Consider the following 25,712-nt stretch of genomic DNA (forward strand, 5'->3'; position numbering starts at 1 on the left):
GATCATCAGCCTTGGTATTCACTATTCACAGTGAAGTACCTTTTAACTTCAGTTGCCATTCATATAAAACAGTCTTGGTCAGTCAAAGTTTTTTGAAAACTGAATTATTTTGCGCAAATGGAAACAAAAATGGAAATCAGCTTTTGTCGAAGATGAGGAACTGAATACCACACAATATACCAAGATATTAAGGAAGCTTTACATATCTGATCCTACAAGTGTGATTTTCTGGAAGATGTTTAAGGGTGATATGAGAAACCATTTTTTAAAGATAAAACCATAAGGATTTTAATGACATTTTGCAAAATACCTCAACCATTCATAACTACTCCTTTTTAAAATACTGCAATGATTGAAGGTAATTCTCCAAACTGAAGAACAGGTTCTTAGATTTAATGATGGGGCCCCTTTAAATAAATCAAAACAATTTTTTTTTTGTCTGTGTAGATGAAAATTTTGGGAAAATGTTACATTCATTTAAATCTCCTTCTCCTTTCCAAATAGGTTCCCTGTATCTGTTTACCTCTAAGCCCAATTAAATTCAAGGGCAGCAGATCACAAAAGCTAATGCTACTAGACAAAATTTCTACTCTGTATGGCAAGAAAATCAGCAGAAAGTAGCTCAAGTTTTTTTTTTTCTTTGCTATATAAAACTGCAGATGTCATTTGGATACTAATTGGAGTCATTGTACAATCATGTTAGATGCCCTGTTCTCATTCAATATGTGGCAGGTAACATAGCACCTATGTTCTTCAAGAAAAGATCAATGACAAAAAGGTAGTTTTCTGCTGCAGGGAGAAGACACACAATTAGAAAATCACTATTTGTATTCAATCTCTGTTTACACCGGTTGACCACATCTCTCACAAGTGCATATTTCTCTCCAGCTTCAGAAATACACAAATATATCAGCACCAGAAGTCTCCTCTCGTTTTAGTTTGCAATTCAGGATTGCTTTATTAATCAACGCAAGATGCATTCATTGAACTGGATTAATCCTGCATAAGTAATTTTGAAATTTCCTGCTGAAGTTATTTTTCATTTCTGGGAACAAATCATTTATTTGGATTTTCATATATCAGGATCACAGAGATTTGCCACAGTCAGATTTTAATTTTAGTTACATCTGAGCTGGCTTATATATTAGGGCGCATAGTTTTGCATGAGAGCATCTTCTAAAATCTGTAATTGGTGTGGAACACTGACATGCACAGAATACATCTGACAAGGTCCAGAGACTTAGGTTCAGTTTTGCTGATCAACATCTATGCTGCAGATTAACTGAATCTTTTATGGCATTACAAGCCCTCCAGAATTCATTAGTGTGCTTTCCCTTCCTGCAACCCACCCTGACCTGCAGTGCTGCCGTCACTGCTTCCTTGGACTGGACCCGAGAGGCTGAAACACTGACTCCTTTCCACTGCTGCACTAATAACAGAAATTAAATGTGTATCTTAAAACTGCCCTGGAGTCTGTGCATTGGCACTTACCTTGGCCCTTTTAGCACTGCTTGGGATTTCTTTCTCCTTTGTCTGTACCGGAAAGCTCTATTTAAATTGAAATATGGCCTCTCCCTTAAAAGCAAGGGAAGTAGAGTACTTTATTGATGAGTGATTATAATACAATAGAAACCAGTATATATAATGAGGTTTGGCATGGATTTTTCTCAGAAATTGGCTCACAGATGCAGCTAGCAGAGGAAATCATTGTATTAAAAGCAGAAAGGGGGATAAACACATGAGGGAAAGCAATACCAGCTTTTGGGAGGTGGGTGCAGAGTACTTTCAAAGGCAGCACTGTAATTATTGAAAAGCATATTTTTCAAATGCCCTTTTTGTCATTCTTAAGGGCTTGGGCACAGGTTGCAAGTCACCAACAAATCAGTCTTCTCACACTTCTCACCCAGAGGATAGGACCATAGCTCAAGATCAAGAAAACACCTTCTGTCACCAATCTGTTGTTTTCCAGGTCCCACTTTGCAAAAGTACCTAGGCAAGTTTGTCATGCTGAGGATGAAATGGAGAAGATTAAGGTTTGGCAGGAACGATAGCAGAGAAAGAGAAATATGTCTCCCAAAGATGACTCTCATCTGAGAATCAGAAATGGAAAGGGCTCTCAATGCAGCTGGGACCAGGAATTGTGGCTCATCTGCTCTTCTTGTGCTTCCCACCACCAGCATCAGCTCTCTTCCCTTGTCACAGGTGCTGGCTGTGGTTGGGTGTCACTGGGCAGCTCTTTGATAGGTTTTGTTGTCCTGAAGTCTGTGCATTAAAGCTTGAACACTGCAACATCTAAGTACTCTGCTGATTTATCCTTCTGCTTGACAGCAGGACCACTGAAAATGATTAGCTGAATACCATCACCCAAGGGCTTTTTTAGTTAGTTTCATGTTTATCGCATATTGTCTTCTATTGAACTTTCTTATGTTTCTCTTCTGCCCTTTTAGTCAATTTTTTTCCATCCTTGTTCTGATATGTGCTTCTCAAAAACCATTCTTGCTTTCCTCATTAATCCTGGTTTTTTTCTGTGCCCTTGATCCTCAAAAACATCCCACCTTCTCCTCTCACAGTCTCATTTTTGATTTTTTTCCTTTTGTTTACTTTCTTCCCCTCCCTTCTAAATCATATCTCTGCCCATTGCTCCCAGTTTCTCCTCTTCATCCTTCTCCCACATTACTTAAAAAAAAGAAAAGCATAAATCTCCCTTCCTTCCTCTGCTGCAATAAACTCATTACAATTCTATTAATTGTGCTATCTTAGTGCTATCCAGTACAGTCCACACCTGCTTTAAACACAGGGGCCACTTTGCTCAGTGCACCCCTCTGGTTTGCATAGGCAGATTCTGGTCCCTGACCAAGGTTTGTAGGCACGAATAAACAATGCATGAATAGTAACTGGCATTGATGATGCTTCTGCTTCCTGGTAGAACGTCCTGCTTTTACCTTGTCCTCTCAGCTTGGCAATACCTCTTGTCCCAACTCCTCTACAGTACCTTCCCTCCAAGAACTGAAATATCCCCAGTTAGAAGGGTCAGTTGCCATGGGAGGAACATTTTGAAGAGGTATGAAGTTGCCACAATAACAAGCACAAATTCCCCAAAGCAAGACTGGGCTTAACAACGCAGGGTCCTTTTCACTTACTGTGGGACAGAGGAACAGAGGAATCATTTCACAGGCATGCAGTGGCTTCTCCAGTGAGAGCAGGCACAGGGGTGGAGCTTTCCCTGCTGGAAAAAGGTGCTGCTTTCCCAGGCCAGGCACTGTGCTCTGGGCAAGACCGACTCACTACAGACCCGCCTTTTACTGTGGTCACTGCACTGACAAGCACTGAGTAAGAACACTTGGAAAACAATGAGGCCATTATGTAACACCAGAAAATAAAGGAAGTTCACACATCTACATGATAAAAAAAGTTCCAAAGAATTTAATGTAGATATTATTTATACATACACTTTATAAGTAGGAATATGGCAGACAGTTGAATTAGTACATAAAGTTTTATTTAAAGTTTCCCCCCTACAAGCAAGCTTCATTTACACAGTCTAGTACTGTACAAAATTTACATTCTTTGTGTGACTTATTTAGTTAGCATTGTTTCCTTGGTCATGCCTTCCTGATAGATAGAAAGATTTAGATACAGTCCTCATAAATCTTTAAATTATCTTGGTAAAAAAAAGGAACCATTTAAAAGGACAAGAAGTATCCTTTAAAAATGGTACATTTTAGTAGAGACAGGTGACAGACAATGTTCAGTGGCAGACCTTTTAAATGTCATACAAGGTTTCCTCATTTAGTATCTTAACAGTTTCCTTTTTTATATATATTTATATTTATATACTTTCAACAGGAAAGGAAAAAAAGTCATGATTGCACCAAATATATTTTACAAGGGATCCGTTGGATCTGAACAATATAAATAAATACAAAACCAACTAAGATTGCACTATGTAGGAGAAATGGATTGAGATTTCAGGATATACACTCCACCTTTATGAGTTCCTTAGTGATGCTCACTGGAAAACTCCCCAAGGGCACATTCAAATATTAGCATCTTCAGATAATTATTTTGTTTAAACATTTTTTTCCAGGCGTGCAGCTACCTCATCAATTGGATTATTGCATTTGTGTGGTACCAGTCTTTACTGCATTACTCCAATTTTACAAGTTGTGTAATTCTGCTGCAAGCAAGGGAGTTGCAATAAAATTGGACTGATGCCAGAGAGAAACAGTCCCATGATATTTGCTCTCCGTTATTTATATTGCTCTCAAGCATCAATATATAGTGTAATTTCTGTGTACATTCACCCTTTTTCTATTTTGCAAAGCAAATAATGAAGTCCTTTTTCCATCTATTGCCTCTGCAGCTGAAACCAACCTCCAGTAGCTGCCTGCACCTTGCTTAATGCACTAGCATTAAGTCCTGTCATGAAAGATATGTGCAGGGCTAAAAATGCAGGATCGAAGTGTCCTTTGCCTTTATCTGGTGCAGCCAGCTACAAGTAGGCAAATTAAAGGCCAGATATTTTTCTGACATAAAGTACGTCCATTGGCTTTGATGGAGCAATGTCAGTTTACACCAGTAAAGAGGATGGTCCTGAGAGTGATGGATGCAGCACTAGTAAACCACAGTGGAAGAATTATGCACATACTTTAATGAGGTGCAGATGATTATGTCTGTTAGCTGCAAGGTGGTGGAGAATCAGGCTCAGATTTTGTCGCCACTTTTGCAAAGCCAGGACAGAAAGACATAAGCTTACCACACAGACAGTCTGATTTGTGCAAGCAGCTATGACTTCATGAAGCAAGTCCTAAATGCTACTGGTCCCATGTGGGAGCATTCTGAACTCGCTTTGCAATGTGTAAATAATTACACAGGCTATAAGGCAGTGGAAAGTCTAGCCTTATATTACTTTGGATCAATAGTAAAACTCTCTCAGAGTGCATCTTAAGATCAACCACACAGGACTACTTTAACTACTTACCAGTGTCTCTCCAGAAATGTGCATAAGCATTTCAGAGTCCAAAGCAATAAATTTATGATTAAATGCAGTCTTCTTGTCTTTGGAAAGAACTTGCACAGATGCTGATATCTAACAGGTTAGTGAAAAGGAAGTAAGGTTTCTGGTGCTTCGTTAAGTGGTCATAGAAATAACTTACTTTTCAAAGCCAGATTTTAAGCTGTAGGATCCAAATTCAGTTATACTAATGTAGAACCAGTCATTCCATGTGATTTCAGTGAAATGGTTCTGACTTTACACAAGTGTGATTAGCAGAATTTGATCCTAATCCCTAAGCTGCTATTGCAAGAAGTGCTCTGTAAAGCATAGCTTTCATTGTAGTCTGCTTTCTGCTGCACTTGCACATGGGGACTTTGAAGGCAGAGTGTATTAGTTGCCAAGCTGTGCAAAAACTGAATGATATTTCTTTACCTTTTATAATCTTCTGATACTGTGTTGCTTGCAGAGCATATGAAGTAGTTGTAGGTTAGGATTACAGAGGAGGAGACAATTCTGCAATGCAGTGTGAGCTTTTCACTATCTGAATTCTGAAACATTCATGAAAACAACATCCTCATGACTTCAACACAGATCACATGCAGGTAGATACAATGCACAATACTGATCTTGTCTCTTCAGGCTCTATTTGAACAGTTAGCCATCTTTTTTTTTTTAAGTTAAATTTGATGTGAGGAGTGTCTCTGCAGCAGAAAAAGTTTAAATCAGTCTGAAATGGCAGTCTGTCAGCATGTAATGTTCGGTGTGTTTTAGCTTCTCACTTCATAAGACACCGGCACCTATCTGAGATGGGACAACGCTTGATTTTTCTTTTCTTTTTGTTTGCTCTTAAAGCATAAACATGGAATGAGGGGTCAATTATGGTAGCTTTTTTTTAACAGGAACTCTGTTCTAATGAAATATTTACGTCACCCGTCATTATTTTCCCAAATGCACTCAGTGTTCGTGTCAGTGCTCCTGGCCCATCACTTGTTGTACGGGACGCAGGCCGGCAATACCACAGTCGAACACGCAGGTCCTGCTAGGGGTTCCGCAACGTCACCTTCCAGCTCTGTCCAAGTCCCTTTCTCAGGACTGTAGCAAATAGTAGAAGATTTGTAGGCTCCCTGTTAGTAGAAGAAAATGTTATATTAAATGTGGCTTTGGTAAAATCCAAGTCACATGTCAGCTCTAATGATGTTTGAAAGTGACTCAGGGTCACTCAAACTTAGAAGCTCTTCAAGAGGTATTGGTTTTTTCAGCACCCAGCCTCTGAAAATCAGTCTCCTTTACAAGCACCTCATAAGCAGAGCTGTAAGCATAAAGTCCCATCAATCAGTTTTTCAAAATTCCTTCTGATTTTTAAATTACTCCATATCAGTGAATAGAGTGTAATAATAACTTATCTAAATAGAGAAGCACAAAGGTCAAAAAACACTCCATGTTCTCTATAAGCTGAAAACCAAGTGAACCTGCCCCTGTAGCTAATTCCCCTCTTCTCTCCATCCCATCTGCATACTATATGGACTGGCCACAAGAACTCAGAAGGAATAGAAAGGTGATTGTAGAAAGCAGGTACACACCATACTCCAGCTGTAGCCTCCTACAAGGTAAATACTGTCGTCAAGGACTGCACAGCCAGGGCCACTGCGACCCTCCAGAATAGGAGTCTGCAGGATGTTCCACTGGTCACCTTTTGGATCGTAGCACTCCACAAGCATTACGTCGAGATGGGAGAAACCTGGGTGAGGGCATTAAGGAAAGAGAACCTGTGTTATGACATACTGTTTTATTACTTATTTTACTGCTACATTAATTAAATTATAGTTACAATTATACTATTACAATTGTGAACATAAGGTTATGTTATGTGTAACATAATTGTTAAACATTTTTTTAGAAAATATTTGTAGCTCTACAACATCAAATAAAACAATGTGGACACTGGACTTTCCAAGGTAAAAAAGGGGGTGTTTAATTTCTGACTCTAACATTTATAGATTTTCGAAAGTGACAGTGGACTGGAGGATGACAGCGCCACGTCTCCAATGACACTGGACAAACCAACAGTCCATCAAATTTCTCTTCCTCCATAAAAGAATGCAAAACAATAAGTTATTTATATAAAGTGCATGAGAAAGTTTGTTACAAGAATGTAAACATCAGAAGGCTTAGAAGAACTTAAAAAAAAACAGGGCGACAAATATTTTCATATGCATTTAAGCCAATTTCTGTAACATTCATGCTTTATTATTTCAGTTCAAATAAATCTGTTGAAGGTTTTTACCATTAGTTCTACAGCCTTCTACAAATCATGAGTCTATATAAATCCTGACCACATCAGGAAACACAGTAATAACTTATCAGTGACACAAGCAGATTCAAACAAAATTCCTCCTTGTCTATCAATGCTAATACAAGTTTGACCATGTAGGAAAAGATTGTCCTTGCAGTCTTTCTCAAAATTCAGCAGATCCAATCTATTCAAAATTGAGCAGATTGAATTTTGCTCAGAAATCAATGTCTAACAAGTCCAGGGAGAGCTAAGACAGCTGAAGCCACTTGGTTCTAGAGGGACAAAGTGCTTAGCATGATGGACATGATGTGCAGGACCAGTTTCAATTTTCCAGCTGACTTAAGGTATACTCTAAAGCACACAGCTGGGGTAAAGTCTTTAGGCAACAAAAAAATATAACCACAAAAATGGTGGTCCCATCTTTCCCTGGTAGGCCAAAAAATGCTCCAAGCGACTGCCGCTGTTTGATCACCAAAGGGCAGAGGGGTCTCAGCTCAAGATTCTCAAGCTGTATCAGTTAATATGAATTAAGCGAGCCCAACACAGACATTGAACACAAGAGTCCCGGTTCCTGCTCCAATTTTAGGCAGTTCCCTATTTCAAACTACCTTCTTTATCAGAGCACTGCAGTAAAAATATGGCTTTCTAATATGCTGAAGTGCTTTTCTTAACCCATCTGTCTTCTCTTCAAGGTATGACAGCAAAGAGAAGTAAGATTTTCTGTAAAAAGGGGTATTTGGTGATATTGACACTTCACAAGGGAGCTGCTTGCTTGAATATTATTTATGTCTGGAATGAGTATGAAATTATTTGAAATAATTCATAATAATATGAAATAATTACTTGCTGCTTTAAGGTTTTCAAGGCACCATAAAAAGGCCACTGCTGTGCACCCAGAAGCTGTCAAAAGCTCTGTAACAAACTGCAGTATGCACATGACTAGCTGTGATGTGGTAAATGCACAACTAACACTACTACACAGTTCAGCTTCACAAAGGAGGGCTCTGCTCTTCCCTGCCGGTGGAGAATTTGTAACATTTCATCCACACTTCAGTCCCCTCCCTCCTCCCTGTCCTTGCAGCTCTTCCTTTTGTTTCACTGTATAGGAGAAACCATTTTTTTTTCCAAGAAGTCCTTTTACCAGAAAGCCACATCTTTCCAGAAGCCTGGATATTAAATACCCCTCACAACAGTGAGCAGTTGAAGCATAACAAAGGCACCCAGGACAACAGTTGTAGAGGCAAAAATGCAAGGCTTATTAGAAGTAAGTGAAACTATGTGGAAAAAAAAGGTAGCAGAATAGAAGCAATTCAAGCCTCTGCAAACCAAAGCATGTGCTTTAGCTTGAGGAGAGCTGTGACAGGTTTTAGTTTTGTAGGAGGTAAAGCCAACACTGGGAAGCACTAAAACCTGGCAGTTGTTGATGTGCAAGCAGCTTTTGCCCTCTTTACCTTATAAGGTCCAATCCATAACCACCCATCCCAGCTGGGGTGGGGAGGGGAGGCACAGCAGCACTGAACCTGCCTGCAGGGGTTTATAAACCAGTACTATTTATCAGGGAAAATTTACATGTGGGACTTTGTCCCTTGCATGCTCCACAGACAAAAAGCAGCATATGGCTTTACAGTGTCATGGGGACACAGGGACTGGAGTCAGACATGACCTGGTCTTACTGGCAGTTAACACGTTTTTTACTTTTTCTTCTATATTATGATTTTATCTTTTGTTGTTGGGAGTCTTTTATTTTTTTGGTTTTCAACATTAAAGGAGAAAGAAGAAAAAAAAAAGTGAATATAAACTATCAAATATTATCATAGGAGAAAAGAACAGGAGGTGTGCTTTATATCCAAGTGGCTGGATTAAGAAGCATCTTTAACATCAATGACATACAGGTATTAAGATAAAATTACCAAATGCCTAAGCAATAGTTATTTTAATATGAGACCTTTTCAAAAGATGAAAAAAAGAGACCTCTAAAAAGAATTATAATAAACAAGCTGCATTTAATACTCAAAAGGGATTTAAAGAGCCTGGTCCTATTATTTAATGGCTGGAAGTTTGCTTTTTTTTCTCTTCATTAAATCAGGAGCTTGGGTTTTGTGTGTTGCTCTGAATAAAGCTCTCTTTAACTGCACATTTTGGAAAACAATTTACAGAGGAAAATATTGCTGGTACTTTCGGGTCAAAGAATAATCTGTTTGTTTCATTGAATTCTTGGTAATGACAAATTGTCCATGCCTTTGAGTAATGGAAGCTCCCATTTTTATTATCTAAAGCATTCATTACTCATATATTTAATGTACTGTTATAATTTAAAAATAATTTGCATAAAATGTTTTTAAAATTGCTGGCTCAAGTGTCCTGTTAAATTGTGTTGCTTGGCTTTCAATGTATTTAACAGTGACTGTCTAACAAAAATATTCTTTATCAGAGATGTGGGACACTGAGATACTTTTTTGCTATTAAAAATGTGACCTTTCAAATGGTTCCCTCCAATTGCATACAGTCGATCATTCATTACAGCCAGAGTGTGGATTGCTCGTTTTGTGTTCATGTCCTGTTTTCGGGCCCAGACGTCCATCACAGGGTCATAGCAGTACAGCCAGGGGACGTATTCTCCATTGTGAACACCTCCTGCAAAGTAAATACACATCAGTTCATTAATAGAGATAAAGACATTGTGCTGCAGCAGGAATTTAGCTCTCTGGTTTTGGGGTTCTGCTGTTTATCTTTTTATGGTGATTTTGGGTTGGTTTTCTTGTCATACAGCAGGAATTACTCAAGACACTGGCCTGAAATATATATCTTGCCATTGTGGACGGCTCCTGCGTGGGCTGCCAGGGGCTGTGGTAGCGAGGACACGTAGCGCCACTCGTTTGTCTCCAGGTTGTAGCACTCCACACTGGACAAGTAGCCAGTTTCGTTTCTTCCACCGATGACATACAAGTTCTTGTCGAGGCGGCAGGCATAGAAACTGGCTCTCCTGGAGGACAGGGCAGAGCAAAACAAACAAGCCAACAACAAACCAATTAGCCATGTCAAACATTTCTTTCCTCTCTCCAGCTGACTCCCTGAACTAAGAGAGCTGCTCCTTCAAATGCTACACCAGGGAGAAGTAGCTTCCAGGAAGCTTCACGTGCTTACAGCTATCCTAGAGACTGTGGCTGCTTTGCTAATCAAATACACAATACTCCACATCAAAAAATACTTCATTTCTGTGTAAAAACAATTAGGCACACATAAAGCTGCCAGAAAATACCCCTTTTCAAAGCTGTTTGTTTCTTTTTCACACCCGGGAAAGATAAAAAGGTGCTCATTAATGTATGGGGCATTACCTTGTAAGGGATATAACAACTCAGTAAGACAAAGTGAAAAATGAGGTAGATAATGTAACAATAATAAATTATCTTGACATTCACTTTCTTTATGGTCCTTCAAGGGTCATTGTTCCCAATTTACTAAGAGAACCACATCATCAAAATTTTTCTTCAATTATCATTTTTTTCTTCCTTCTGCAGTACTGCAAATAGAACAACTTTCCTTATGCTAGCCACAACACTACATTTCCACCCTTCAACTCAAATGAGGTCTGTCTCCATCCAACTAACCCTGAGAAAAGTTTTAGCCACCTGTCTGCTTTTACATGCAACTCAGGTGTGTATGAAAACAATTAAGTTTTCTGGCCAGGACTGTCAGGCATATATTAGTTTGTCTTCCTCGTGCCTCCAAAATCAATGGTGAGTGTTTGTTGCTGAAGTAAAAATTGAGCAGTAGATGATTTTGAGAGACCTCGGTTGGTGTAATCCACTCTGGGGAAAGCTCCCTGGATCATTCAGCAACAGGAAGGTTTGCTAGAGTAGAGACCTTTAATTTCAAGCTGCAATAACAGGAGAAAGAAAATTGCAAAAGAGCACAGCTGGGCTAGGATGAAGAGCTGAACAAAATATTGAATGAGAAGAGTTGTCAGTCCCCAACATAAAGTTTTCTCCTGGGTGAAACCAGAATGACATAGGAGCCCAGAAATGAGCAGGCAGGCCAGGCACAGCAAAGTGTAGCTCTGACAGCTCCTGCAAAGCAGGCACTCTGGAGTGTGGCTGTAGCTTGCCAAAACCTGCTCTGTGGCTGATTCAATGCACTCTGGTTCCTGCCCAGATGCCTTAATTTGAATCTGGGAGCAGCTGCATATTTCACTCCTGAATCATGCACTAAATCTTGGGGCCTTGATGGTCAGCTGCACCATCAAGGACTTGAACCTGCAGACCACTGCAAAGCATTTGGATGAGCAGTGGCACACACAGCATCATCAGCTGTGTGTGAACAGCTTCCATGTCCAACTCCTTCCCGGGCTTCCCGAGAGCCATCCTGTGACCAGGTGAGCTAGCAAATCTGGTGTGTCCTGTCCCTAACCTGGCATCTAGCCAGGCATGTTCAGAAGCATTTTCTTCAGTGAAGGTAGGAATAAGATCTTGCTCTTTTGCACAGCTACCTATTTTCACAAAATTTGTAGCATCCTTTAACCTTTTGGAGAAATCTCCCTCTTAGTTTAAAGTGTCTGAGACTGGCTGGTGATTTATAAGTTGGAAGAGAGGTCAGGCAGACACCAAGGGATACAGCCATGGAAACAGTAGGGCTGGCTGGGCATCCAGGGAACAGATTTGATGCATCACTACCAGTTTCTGACCTTACTTTTTGGACTTGGTGCCCACCTGACAGGGCTCCTCACTAGCCAGGGTCACTGGACACCTCCTGTTCACTTCTTTGCTTTCACCCTGCACATGGGCAACTTGGACGGTGTGGGACAGAACCCCGTTCTGAGTGGGGCTGGGAGCTCCCCCACAGGGAAGACTTCTGAAAAAACCCCAGGGAAATAGGAGGACAGGAATACTGGCAAGTGTCTCCAGATCAACTGATGAATTAAAAAAGACCATTTAATTTATCTGTCAGTGGGCAGATAGAAGCTGATGGCATATTTTGCTCTGCATGGTCGGGCAGCAAATTGTGCATCTATGTTTTTAGCCTGATATTCTATGGAAACAAAGCTAATTTGATTACACTGTACATGTACCCATGTCTGACTACCGCTGTCTCTTAAAAAAACCCTTGCTGACTGATTTCACTCTAATTTGACAGAGGCTATAGGTGTTACAGGCAATCAAGTGTGTATAAGCTTTCTGAGAATATGTGATGGGCCTGAGGCAACACAGCCCACAGTTGCCCCAAAAGTAGGAAAAGCTGCAGAGGTCACCTCCTATTAGATACGAGCGAGCCTGCATAGTCAGGTACCCATTTTTCAACCCTCCTGTGTCCGGCAAACCACAAGGCACAAAACCAGAGGGTGCTTGCTGTCAGTGCTCCCACGTCCACTCCTCTGACCTTCTCTGCTGAACCCATCAACAAACTACTCTCAGCATGTTTTGCCTTTTTTTTTTTTTTTTTCAGGTTTAATAAACAGAGGTAGACAAAACTTGAATGCATTATTCTCTTAACTAGGGTTTCACTGATGATATTCTGTACGTGTACTCCTGGTTTCATCCACACAGTGTCACTATAAGGAGCAAAAATGAAAGCATCAGCATACTTCACTCTTCTGCTTGGATTTGAACATTCACTCAGTAGCTTCTGTCACAAATATTTTAAGCTTTTTGGGTTTTTTTTAGTTTTCAATGATACAGTATGTAAGGGCATGCTGTTACAGCATGCAAAGGCATGCTGTCAAGTGATGACTTTTAAACTGCTGTAAAATATGATTCAGATTAAACTATAATACAGCAATCTTTGCATGACAACGTTCCCCTCGCTACTGAGAAGACACTATCCATTCTGATCAGGTAACTAGAATGTACCTCAGGATCTGAATACAGACAATAAGACAATTATTTTGTGATTTTCCTCTGGACTTGAAAGTACTCGATGTTCACTGGCCTCCTAAATGCTTTTCCTTCACACCCCTTCACCCAACCATCAACCCAACCAACTTCTTCTTTCAAGTATACACATATAAAAGGGAAGATTTTCCTCATGATTTTCACACATGATGAATTTATGCCCTGAAACACCAAATAGATCTACCAATCTGAGATTTAAATTTACGAATGCTGTTACTGATTGTCGCAATATCTGAACTTGATTTCAGAGTAATTTATAGAGTGCATGCTTTGCTTTGAAAAAAATAAATAATCTTAATAGGGGTTGACATTACTATTATTAAAGTCAAAGACAAAAATAAAATGTGAAACATTTGTATTTCTTTTTCTGTGCCTTTTCTCAATTCAGCCTCAGAGAGTACACTGACCTGCTTACTTCCCACTTCCACTTGTGCTTCTTCAGAACTTGGTGCAAAGCCATGCTTTTAGCTGGTCTTCGAACAAAAATTTTGAACTCAGAATATAAGAAAAAGCCAGTTGTTGTAAGATGCTGTTTTGCTCCACACACCTTGAAAAGCTCTGTGTTGAGCTGGCAAGGTGCAACAGTTCTGCCTGAGGTGTCCAGCTGAGGCTTGCACCTCAAGGTCAGATACAACTGCTACAAAGACTGCTCCTTCAGTAGCCATCATAGTCTAACTGAACTGTTCTCCAAAAACCGTCCTGTTGTTATGGCATCATCAGGCAGATGTGTATTTCCAAAGCTTATGAGTCACTTGCTGGTTCTCTAAACACCAAACTCCTGAAAATAATATGTATTTTTCAATAGCATTTTTATTTGGGATGTTCTTCAAGGGAAAAGGAACCAAACTTAGCTTTAAAGAAAATACACTGGCCACATTGAATCTAAAATGGGATTAGACTTTTCTTTATAGCTCACACAGTAAAATCAATCAGATATGGATTTTGGCATGTGAGATAAAAGTTTACTTATCAAATATTTCATACAGATTTTTGACTTAAGAATATACTGCCTGTGAACGAGTCCCACATTTACCTGGCAGTCATTTCAAAGGAGCTATTATAGTCTATGCAGCCAATTATTCTCAGACTAAAATTCCTAAATAGGTTTTGACTTGATGGACCATAATGACTCAGAAAAACCCATTTAACAGTCTGTCTTGTCAATGGTGCCTGCATTATGCCAGCAGAGACAGGGCATGACCCTGCACTCCTAGCAGGGGGAAAATAGCCTGTTGACTTTAATGGGAACTTTATCTCACTAAAGGAGATGGGAAAGAAAACTGCATAAAAGCTCTCTCTTATTTGCATGATCTTCTACAAACTGGGCCAGTCCATACCTCTGAAAGCTGCAATAACTCTGAGGAAGTCATTAGGACTGAGCAAACAAACCATCAAAAACATTTTAGAAAGTGAGTGTAAAATCTCTTTTTTTCCAACAATAGCCCTAATGCTCAGGAGCCTTTAAAGAAAAACAACGGGCAAGCCCATGAGCTGTGTATCCTGAACAAAAGAGACAACAATTAACGTTGTCATAGCAAAGCCCCTTGCAGAAGGAACTATGTATGAGTGGACCATTGTATTCCAGTCCCTCTGTAGGGAGCTGTGGTGTTCATACATTACAGTTTATTACGGGCAGGGGCGCGGGGCACAGATGAGTTTTGGCCTCTTGGCTGAAGGCAGCAGCTTCCACCAGAGCACAGGGCCAGTCAACTGCCTCATGTTTTTCCAGGGAAACACAACTGGCCAATGTGGAGGTGGGAAAATTCCTACTGCCTCCTTTCTCCAACCCTCAGCTGCCTACTTCTGCTTTCTGAAATTTGTCAGTCAAATAAACCCAACTGCTCAGCCAGCTGCCAACAGCCCTCAGGAATTTGGCTTGGAGATACCCAGAGGGCATAATGAGAACTCAGATTAGGCTCCACAGAAGAGCTCCAGGCTCCATACAAACACCAGCTGGTCTCCTAGTCAGTCTCCCAGCTCAGCAAGGATGACTTGCACAGTGATGCCCACACTGAAGCTCACCTCCTGTCTCTCCCATGCCAACACCTAAACTGGTGGTGACTCACTCTAGGAAGCTGAACCAGAAGGGAAGGTGTCCCTCTGTTTTAAAGCAAACAATCACAGCCATGAAGGTTATCCCAGTGTTGGTGGGAGCGAGGGAGAAGGTTAGGTGCTGCCAAAGCAGGGACTTAGGTCAATCAAACTGAATCTTGAACAAAGGTCCTTCACAAATTCTGCAGACTGACATTTTACCCCTGGAAATTTGAAAAAACAGCCATATTTCCAAGCATCTCATAAGGCACACCTTGAATCACAACACTGCACTGAATTCAATATATTTCTGACTGCCAGACATCTGAATAGTGTAGACAGTCAACAAAAAAAAGAACTGTACTACTGGCACAGAATAAAGAAAGCATTTGAGGGAGACACTGTGAGTTCTTTTGTACATGGGATCCATGAGAAGATGGGTGTTTAACAGAACGAAGGACACTGAATATTTTCTTCAAATAACATTGTAACTTTCAATCTTGTACCTTTGAGATTCTTCTTACGAAACATGCACAATTCTGTTCAGGTTTATGGAATTTTTTTCTGTAAGGGTAGCATTTGGGATTCACAGTTAAATTTACGTCATCTTTACAAGTCATTGCTCAAGTCCACATCCAGCTTTGCTCTTTGGTACACAGCAAGATTAAAACCCAAGCTACTCTAATATGCATTTACTGACAGCAACTTCACTCAAAGACCACCTAGGATTAAGAGTCCTCTGACAAGTGGAGACATGTTCAGGAGAGCTTTTCATAGCTGGTGTGGTGAAACAGGATGGAGTCAACATGTGAAGGTTTCAGTTCCCTCTAAGATATCCGACTATAATTACTGCTTGTTTACTGCCAAACTCATCATGACACTTCAGTCAGGGAACATGACAGGACACTATGGAGACTTCAGGAAAATCCTTCAGACCGTACTCAGGCAACCAGTAATTGCATAAAGTCCATGGCTTTTGCATGAGTTAGCACTGCAGGACTTGGCAACTGGAGTTCCAAATTTGGAAAGTTTTAAAAATTAGGAAGCAAATGGGACACAACTGCATGCTGCAGTTTTGTCTGTGTTTTCAATGCTTCTATAGGCCTCCTTATTCCCAGAACTAAGACAAACCTCAGCTGCCCCTAGGATGAGAAAACAGAAATTGAAAAACACATAGCACGTTTTACCTCTCTTGCATGGGTGGAAGTTGTATCCAGCTGTTAAACCTGGGATCGTATCGGCTAACAAAGTTTGTACTGTGTTTCCCTGTAAAGATAGATTATTTTGACACTCAGCTGTTTGTTTCATGTATTTAACATCATGATTGTAATATATATTACATATACTTCACAAGTTGACACCTTTTATGAAGGGTTCCCCCTTTTACAACAATGTATGATTAAACTGTGTGTACAGTAATAATTCAACAAATGGGGCACTGCAAGGCTTGAATTAGCAGTCACTAGCAGTAAAAGCAGATAGCGATTATTCTTGGTCTTTGTAATAAGATCTTGAAAATGTGTATTTAAATTTACTTACACAAGCTGTGGTATTTTCACAGCCACAATAAATCACAGCACTAAACAAAATTACTGCCCGAAGAGGGCATCCCCACAGTACTTTTATGACTAGAATTTTGTCAGGTAAAAAAATTAAAGGGAGAACACATTTTGTCTTTCTCCTTACATCTTCTCTGTGTGGAACATAGCAAAAACCCATTGTGCAAATAACCAGGAGCTGCTTAAGCCATCAGCATGGGGTATGCAGTGTTTGCACTAGAGAGTTTATTCTACCATGTACTTTCAGTGTAAGTTAGAAGGAATTACAGATGTGCATCGAAGGGGGAATACACTCTTAAGAGTTTTATTCCAACTCTGTTAGCTAAAATATGAAGCATGAGCAACATACACCAGCTAACTAGCTTCTCCCTGCTGTCAAGCCCAAGAACTGTGTTCATGTCTTCACGATATTAAGATTTCACCTTATTTTACATGCAGATTGACACCAAAGCAAGAAAACTGAAGCAAGAGAGTGCATGGCAATTTCCTGTAACACCTGAGACTTCAATAGATGAGCATTTTGAAAACAGAAACCTTTGTTTATGTATGTCTGACTAAAAAATTGAATTAGAGGCTTCACAGGCCAGCAGAATAACCTAACTGCGTATGTCACAGTTCTATAAATGGTCACTGGGCATTCTACAAGGTGAATATTTTTGCATCAGACAAGCCTCTGCAGGATTGGCTCGCTTTGCCTGCTTCATTCCACACTTACTTCAGCATGTGTAAATACACCATCAATACAGTAGAGAAGAATAACAATACAGCTAGAATTCATAGTAGTAAAAATTTAAGTTCATGTTCTACAAGAAAACAGAGAAAGAAACCACACTGACCGCTTTGAAAGTAAACTGATTTCCCAGCCATTTTATAAGCATGTTCTATATGAGGAGGGTAAAGCAGAAGACTGATGAATAATGCAGCATTTCCCTTCAAATCCAGCATGGTGCCTAACAAGGACCATGCTGAGTGCCACTCAAAGACATGACCATCTCAGCACCACCTCAAGACACAGGGTGAGATTCCCCTACTGTAAGGGCTACTGGTCCTTCTGCCACTGGGCTTAGTGAAGTGAGGCTTGGCTTTTGGTCCTTATCTGGATTCCTTTAGTCTACACAGACAATTTAGAAAAAGAGCCATTGAGGGCTATAGATTCAATAAGCAGCAAAACAGTAACAGCGAGCTTGAACAGGTTCTAGGTTTTACTAAATGTCTAAGACATTTACTCATCTCTTTGTATTTCAAAAAGCAGGAATTAAAAATAATATAAATATTGATCCTAAGTTTAAACTTTTTTTTTTTTGTTTTTTTTTAGGTTTTAAGGCTGCTGTATTAAACTACATCCTTCAGAGTTACTGGGACTTCAGTGCTCATTAGTTATACAGCAGCTTGTTCATTGTTGTCATACAAGATCTATAATTTGGCTGCCTAACACGTGTCATACACATAATCACTACAAACACCATGTATGTGGAAGATTGTAAAGTGCAGGGTAGAAGAAGGGTTTAGTAAGCCTAGACTGGGAGGGCAGGATACAAATCTGGGTCCTTCACAGGAAGGGAGATGAAATCAAGCTAGAACAGTCACAGAGAAGAGCTACTATGGCAACAGGAAGAACAGAAAGTTTACCTTATGGCAGGAGACAAAGAACTTGGCCTGTTGCACCTAGAAATACAAAAGCTGAAAGGGGATAGGAGTGCTGCCTGTAATACTTTAGAGGAACAAATCTCCAGGAGGGGAAAAACTGTTAAAACTAAAGGCCAGCCTTGGCATGGGAACAAGGTGATTTAGACAGTCAAAGAATACATTTTATTGGATATCAGAATAAGGCTCCTAGTTATTTAGAGCAATTGGATTCTGTAACAGCTTTCCAAGAGGAGTAGTGGAGGCTGGAAATCCAACTGCTTTTCAAATGTAGCTTAGAAAATTTACAAAAAGGGATTATATGATGCCTGTGACTGCAGGAAAAGGACTTGGTGACCTACTTAATCTGCCTGATGTAACTGGTTTGACTGCAGTTTAAGTCTGGAGCTCAGTTTGAAAGAGAACTCTATCTATGTTTCGCTTTGCTCATCAGCCAGGAGATTGCACATCTTAGGATGCACCTGTTCTGTCAGAACACAGAGCTGGGGACAAGCAAACAAAAATCAGGATTAGCAAATCAGGATGATGGCACAAAAGGAGGCAGATACTGTTCTCTGCTCTGCAGCCATGCTAGAAGGTGACGGGCTCTGAAGGTTATGAAGGTTGGTCTTAAATCCATGCCTGTGTTGTGCACCCTGCTTTCATCAGTGTTTACTCATGCAAGAACCCCTTGTGACTGGAAAGGCATAGCTACTGGAGGATGCAAAAAAGTGAGAAAAATGTCTCCCATACTTTGTGGGTTGTCAGGAAGTCAGTGGAGAATGAAGGGGGCATGAGCACTCCTTGGGGTCCACACAGTTTCTCAAGAACCAGATGGTCTGATGGCTAAAGCAACGCCTTACCATTGCCACCATCTCTAATATAATTCTTTACATTGGAAAAAACACCTGGAACAGTCTAATTTGAAGCAGAAGCTTTGTAAAACCTTGGCAAGATGATTATGATTCCAGGTAGGTCCATCTGAAGTCCCTCCTGTGCTCTAAGGATAGCAGACAAGGGCCTTTACATAAATTCAAGTGGGCATGTCTGAGCTGCCCCCATGTAGCTGCACATTTAGAGCAAAATGGTTACAAGAAAGAATATGCCCAGCACAGGATGTAGTTTATGATTTCAGGTTCACTTTCAGTGACAAGTATGATCCATTTGATAAAGAGATCACTACAGCAATGCTCATACCTTTTTTATGGCTATCTTCTCTATGGAAAAAATCCCAGCACTGGTATTCACAGGTCAGGGAAATTGGAAGATGTCTTTAGCAACATCTTCAGCCCAGGAGTTGACCCAGATCTAGGCAATTTTAGGCCTTGGGTACTATTCATCTCACAAACAACTGTGTTTGACTCCTATCTCTGATGCAAGATATGCACCCCTTCTACCATCTCTCCATCACCTTGCAAGTCAGTTTCCACATCTTCAAAATGTGGGTAATTACACTTCTTTTCTTTTACCCTTCATGTGACATGGCCATTTAATTATAAACTGTCTGGAACAAGGTCTGCCTGTCCATATGCCTACCACCAAATACAACAGGGGTCCTCACTGGATGGATGTGGCCAACGATCCTAAAAGAAATTGTCATTAGTGATACTGCACTGTCTCCTGCTTCAAATTAAAGACATTCAGCAATATTCAACAATAGAACTAGAGGGCCCTTCTCCTAAGACATATAGTGATATTCTTAACTACACCAGAAACATGCTTATAGGGTGGCCTGGATTGTTTGTCTCAGGTTTTAGGGAGTGAACAGATGTAACAATTTTCTATAATTTGGTTTGGTGCAGATGCTGAAATGGGGCATTCACAATAAAATATATGCAGTATATGTAATTTCAGCTGGATCCTCTGGTGTTTTAAAGTAAAAATGTGTACCTGCAAGCTGTTTTATGGTTTCTCAGTCATAATTATCTCTGTTACACAGACTGCTACAACTACAACTCTTTCTTCATGTGCAAGCTTTTTAACAGTGTCTTGACAATTCTGTGAATTTTGCAAGGCATGGTATTCTCCTTTTACTTTGCTCAGAAGCCTGTTAAATTGTTTAATTTCTCTTTGCGGTAAATTTATGAAGTAATCAAATGAAAGAAGGTAGCAGCAGATAATCTATATGAGAAGCTCTTGCACAAGACTGAAAAAAGAATCAGTTTAAGAATCTCAAAGTCTAGATAATTAACACATTAACAACTTGAGCTGAGAGTATCTTGTTTGACAATAGAAAAGAAGCATTCATCTACTGCAATTGCATTATTATATTATGACTGGAAGGAGCCTGGAAATGAAGGTTAAAATTCTTAACAGCTGCTGCCTGGTGCATGCACTTGAAAGAGTCTGTTCTGCTGCCTGTGGCATTTCTCAAGGGATGTGGGAGCTGATGAATGACAGAGATGCTAATGCTAAAGTACCAGATATTTATTACATCAATACCAAACAGTAGCCTTTACTAGGTTCAACAATTAGGCTGAAGGTCCTCAAAATCCCTTGCTAATCACTACATCAGCTGACCTGACAGCCAGGGAGGCACAGGAATGCTCCCTTTGCCTTTTAGTATTCTGTACATACCATTAGGGTTCCACTGGTCTTCTCCTCCCAGCACGAACAAGAAGTTTTCCACTTCCACGACGCAGTGATGGGCACTGTTGTATGGCATAACTGCAAACAAAGCAAGAATTCCTTGTCAGCTCAGGATACTGATTTTATCAAATATTTCCTCTTTACCATCTGTACGAAATAATATGAGAATGTCACCCCAGGCATGTACAAACACTGACTTTAGCAGCAGACAAAGCCACTTATTAGTAAACTTATGCAATTCAATTTTGGAAATAATTAAGGAAAAAAATCAGGAATTCTGGTCCCTCAGTGTCCCCTCACCTGCCCAACTACCATACATGCTGATCTAAAAAGAACTTGTCAAAGGGGGTGAAGTTGCATGATATTTCCCTGAAAATAAGCAGATGCTAGGAATCCTAGTATGCTAGAAAACATTAAAAAAAACCTCAGCCATGCTTTGTTCTGCTGTTAATGTTTCCACAAGAAGAGTCAGTATGTTCAGTAGCTTTCTATTACACAGCAATGAACAAGCTGCATTTCCATACAGTTTTAAGTTTTTAAATTAAGGTCCTGCTGATTTAATGCCTTTTCCAAATGTATACGCTTAATTTCCTGTACAATGTCATTAGCAGCACGATCACACATCTTCTATTCATCTAATCAGGAAGCCCTTTGTTAACAAAGATCAAAACTGTAGCATTAGGTTTGCAAAATCCCTTTTTTATTGGGAGGGGGAGGTATCATGATTACTATGGACCAGCTACAGATGCAAACATGTATTTCTTAATATTTACTTTTTCCACTGCAAATGGTAAAATGCAAAAACAAGGATTACATGTACATGGCACAGATATTACTGCAGTGTGCCATACCCACTTTAATGATATTATATGGAAAATGCAAATTTATACAGCATTAGTTACTATACCACATAGAGTAGTTTTGGCCCAGTGGCACCAGTAGGAAAAATGATGTCCTTGTTCAGCTCATCATATGGGCACCTTAAATCTAGGTGAGGACAAATGGGGAGGTGATGTGCATGTACAGGCAGGGAACTTATTGCTTGACACGGATCAACAGAGCACTTAGGAAACCAGTGCAGTGGGAAATCAATATGACTCAGGGCCAGCTCTTACCTTGTGCTCTTTTGCCAAAAAAAAAAAAAAAAAAGAGAGGCAGCTTATCTCACACTTGGATTATTTTGGGTGATATATCTCTCATTTCATTTGTTTTATTATCTTTTATTTTTCTCAGAATGCAGTTGTGCAGTATAGCATATGCAAATAATAATAATAAGAAATACGCACAGCTTTGCTATTTAGGACACATTTTCTTAAAGATCAAGTGGGCTCATTTAAGCTTCTTACTGAAGTTTTTGCCTAGGCAATGATGAATAAATAAGGTATGTTTTTAGCTTCTAGTGAAGGTCGAATATCTTTTTCATAGTCTGTGCTCTTACAAGTCATGTAAGTGAAGCTAGGCAGCCAGGTACAGTGAAAGTTCATTAATTAAGGTTATTTGTTACTGATTCAATTTATATTAACTGGGAACTAATCTCACTGCAAAAGATTTTATACTACCTAGAGATTCCTACAGTAGGATGAAAGAATGAAGTCCATTTTTGCTATCTTTTGAGACACATATCATCATTATCTCACTCTTTAGTCTTAGACATTTTCCTATTTTAAAATCATCTCTCTCAAAACCACAGAACTTTTCTTGATTTTGTGGATGCTTGTAGTAAATAAAGAATTTTGTCTCTCATGAGAAATTTGCTGCCTTTCTTGGATGTTTTTTGGGACCCTTCATCTCAAGAAGAGACTCTCCAGGATCAGTCTGTAAGGGCTTCAAGTTTTAAGTAATACAGTGCTCTATTACAGTTTCCAATCAGGTCCAAGCTGCTGGTTGCACCCTCAACCTCTTCTATTGGTCAGTCTGGAGAGCTCCAGCATTTACAGGAAAAACTGTCTGCAGGCAGCACACATGCATATTTTTTCCGTTGTGTTTTCACTTTTGCAAAAAATTTGTGTTTATTTATCCTCCATATTGACACGAACAGAATCAGCAGAGGAAGAAATTCTGCTTTAAGCTTTTCTGCTGTTACCATGCATATAAGGTATGCAATAAGACTCCCATAATTATTATGATAATTAAACCTTGAAAACTAATGGCTTAATCCTGGCTCCTACTGAAATTGATGGCAACATTCCCACTGATACAGGATTGGGCCCAAACAACCCAAAATACTGTCCATAACTCATAGGAAAGCTAAAAGGAGGCTCGCCTTAGAAAGAAGGGTAGTATTTGGCCTTCAGAAAGAAAGGTGACTGCAATAAAACACTGCAGACCTTTACTGTGACCTTTGTTTCTCTCAGAGCTTTGGGAAAACTGTTCTCAGTCTCATGAATCTACCCATGGGACTGAAGGGAGCTGGACAAAACAGGGAGAATGGAGCAGCACTGTGGACATCGAAGAAGGAAGGGACTCTAACTGAGAAATCAACCACCTCACAGTCTTTCTCCTTGACCCCTCAGAACTGGGAGTTATACACAGATATCAAAACTATGTGAATGAACAATTTTTTTTTTGTCATAAAATATCCCTTGAAGGCACAGAAAACTTGCACTAAAAACCATGATTCTTGTGAATATACACCCAGATAGGACCTAACTTTTCATAGACAACTTTTCATAGCCAAAATTACATGTCAATGAGCATGTTAAATTCAGTGTCTGGTAGTAGCAATCTTCTCAAACTCACTGGGCTTGCCAGGGTGTAACAGGAAGAATTTGGCCCATCACACAGTCTGGCCAAGCTGCTGCTTTAATTAATTTTATATGAGTCTTTGTCCGCTGTTTGGCTTTAATAGTGTGAAAATCCCATCTTCTCATTTTTTTATCTCAACTCATTGGAACACCTGCCTGCCCCACAAAAAGGGTATTTGAAGAGAAGTTTGTACGCCACGCTGAAACACAGCCCTGCATGAGTTTTTAGCGTGTCAGTCAGTGAGTTAGAGGGAAAGGGTAAGGAGAAGCTAATCAGGATGAAATGAGATTAAAGGCTGTCTAATTTTACAGCAACTGTGATCCATCAGCCACTGTGAAAGTGACAGTGGAAATGAATGATGGAGACAGACAGGTGGGGCTGTACATTTCACTGATTTATCCTCAAATGCACTGGGCCTTATTTTATTGAGTGAACATGACCGCATTTATCATGACTGTCATCTAAACCCACTTCCCTCCATTTAAAAAGGTCACTTTACTAGGAGGGAGTAGGATAGAGGCACTTTCAAAACAGATTTAAAATTTAATAACACATGTTTATAAAACCCTGGGCAAAAATTCTTAACTTTATTAAAGACCAATTTAAAAAGAAGGCGAAAACAGTGTTAAAAGGAGGAGAAGATAAAAAAAGCCATGGTCATCTGAGAAACATGGCAAGGTAATAGGTGCCAGGGAAATATGTGAGATAGACAGATATAACTAGAGTAGTTGCAGTGGGCAGAAACCACCTCTCCTAAGTCCCTGCCCCTCACACACATTTCCCCAAAGCTCGGGATGCCCATGCTTTCCTGCACCAAGAGCACAAACACGTGCAAACAGCCCTGCTGAAGACAGCACTCCCACCAGCCTCCTTCCCATGCACTGATGTATGATTGGTAGGAGACGCCTGGTAAGGTGGGAGGAAATTTCTCAGGTACAGATATGTAACATGCAAAGCTGTCTAGGTCAAAACCAAATGGAAGATTTATACTTGAGAATGATCTGGGAGGCAGTGGAGTCCAAGACTGCAGTAGTGTTTGCTAAGAAATACTTCACTACACAAACATCAGTGACATTGTGCAGGAGGTGACACTCAGTTGTTCTTCAGATACAGATGAGGAGGAAGACACAGCAGCACTGCATATTGGGATAGATATCCCCAAAAGAAATTCCTCACAAAGGCCAAAGCTCAGCAAACAAAATGTACCAGACAATGTTCTGGGACCTACTGTCAAAATCAGAGACTACAGGTTATAGCCAAATGCTCATGAAATTAAACAGTCTCAGCTATGAAGCCTGTGAGGTCAACCAGATGTAATGATGCTTCAAAGGCACCTCCATGATACACCTCATGCACCTAACAAGCAACAATGTGTGCTCTTTGTCTTACCCTGTTTTGCTTAGTTTCTGCAAATTATTGCACATTTAGGAAACAGCATCTGGTTGTTCTCCACAAATTAATCAAAGGGTCATCAGTTCCTCCTCCTCCTTACACCTTTCCCCATCTATTGTCACTTCAACACTAACTACCAGGGAAAAAGGGAAAACTAGAATAGCACTTCTCAAGACAGAAGGAGAATGAGATCAGGTCCCAGGAGATCTGAAATCTGTGATACAGGCTATACTGATTCCCCTGCTCTGCTAAAAATTCCTTCCAGATATTCTACTCAATTCCTCTACTCAAAAAAAAAAAAACACCCCAAAACCCAAAACCAAACAAACAAAAAAACCCACCAAAAAAAAAAAACCAACAAAAAAACACACAAAAAACCCCAACCCCTAACCAACCAAAAAAACCCCCAAAACCAAACCACAACAACAAACAAAACCCCAACACCATAGATTTTTCACTGCCCTGAAGCAGTCAGCTGCTTGAGACACAGGAGGTACTGTAAGGAAAGCCAAGAAATCTCTTCCTCAACTGCTGCACAGCTTGAGCATAGCCCCTTCAAGACTCAGTACACACCAAGAAGTCATGCTCAGCATCTCTAA

The 25,712-nt window shown here is 40.0% G+C and overlaps 1 protein-coding gene across 2 annotated transcripts in view; it reads right to left on the minus strand.

The window, feature by feature from the left end:
• Nucleotides 1-3,399: 3,399 nt before the first annotated feature.
• The window catches only part of KLHL14 (kelch like family member 14), a 61,436-nt gene continuing 39,123 nt past the window's right edge, over nucleotides 3,400-25,712 (minus strand). For both annotated transcript variants that reach the window (XM_030971232.1, XM_030971230.1), the window contains exons 4-9: nucleotides 20,965-21,054; nucleotides 16,393-16,471; nucleotides 10,082-10,272; nucleotides 9,765-9,923; nucleotides 6,577-6,734; nucleotides 3,400-6,120 (exon numbers count right to left, since the gene is read on the minus strand). In XM_030971232.1, coding sequence (XP_030827092.1) covers nucleotides 5,980-6,120; nucleotides 6,577-6,734; nucleotides 9,765-9,923; nucleotides 10,082-10,272; nucleotides 16,393-16,471; nucleotides 20,965-21,054 — 818 coding nt within the window. In that variant the 3' untranslated portion in view covers nucleotides 3,400-5,979. The remainder of the gene's footprint in view (nucleotides 6,121-6,576; nucleotides 6,735-9,764; nucleotides 9,924-10,081; nucleotides 10,273-16,392; nucleotides 16,472-20,964; nucleotides 21,055-25,712) is intronic.

This window comes from Camarhynchus parvulus, chromosome 2, assembly GCF_901933205.1.
Source record: "Camarhynchus parvulus chromosome 2, STF_HiC, whole genome shotgun sequence".
Classification (NCBI taxonomy): domain Eukaryota; kingdom Metazoa; phylum Chordata; class Aves; order Passeriformes; family Thraupidae; genus Camarhynchus; species Camarhynchus parvulus.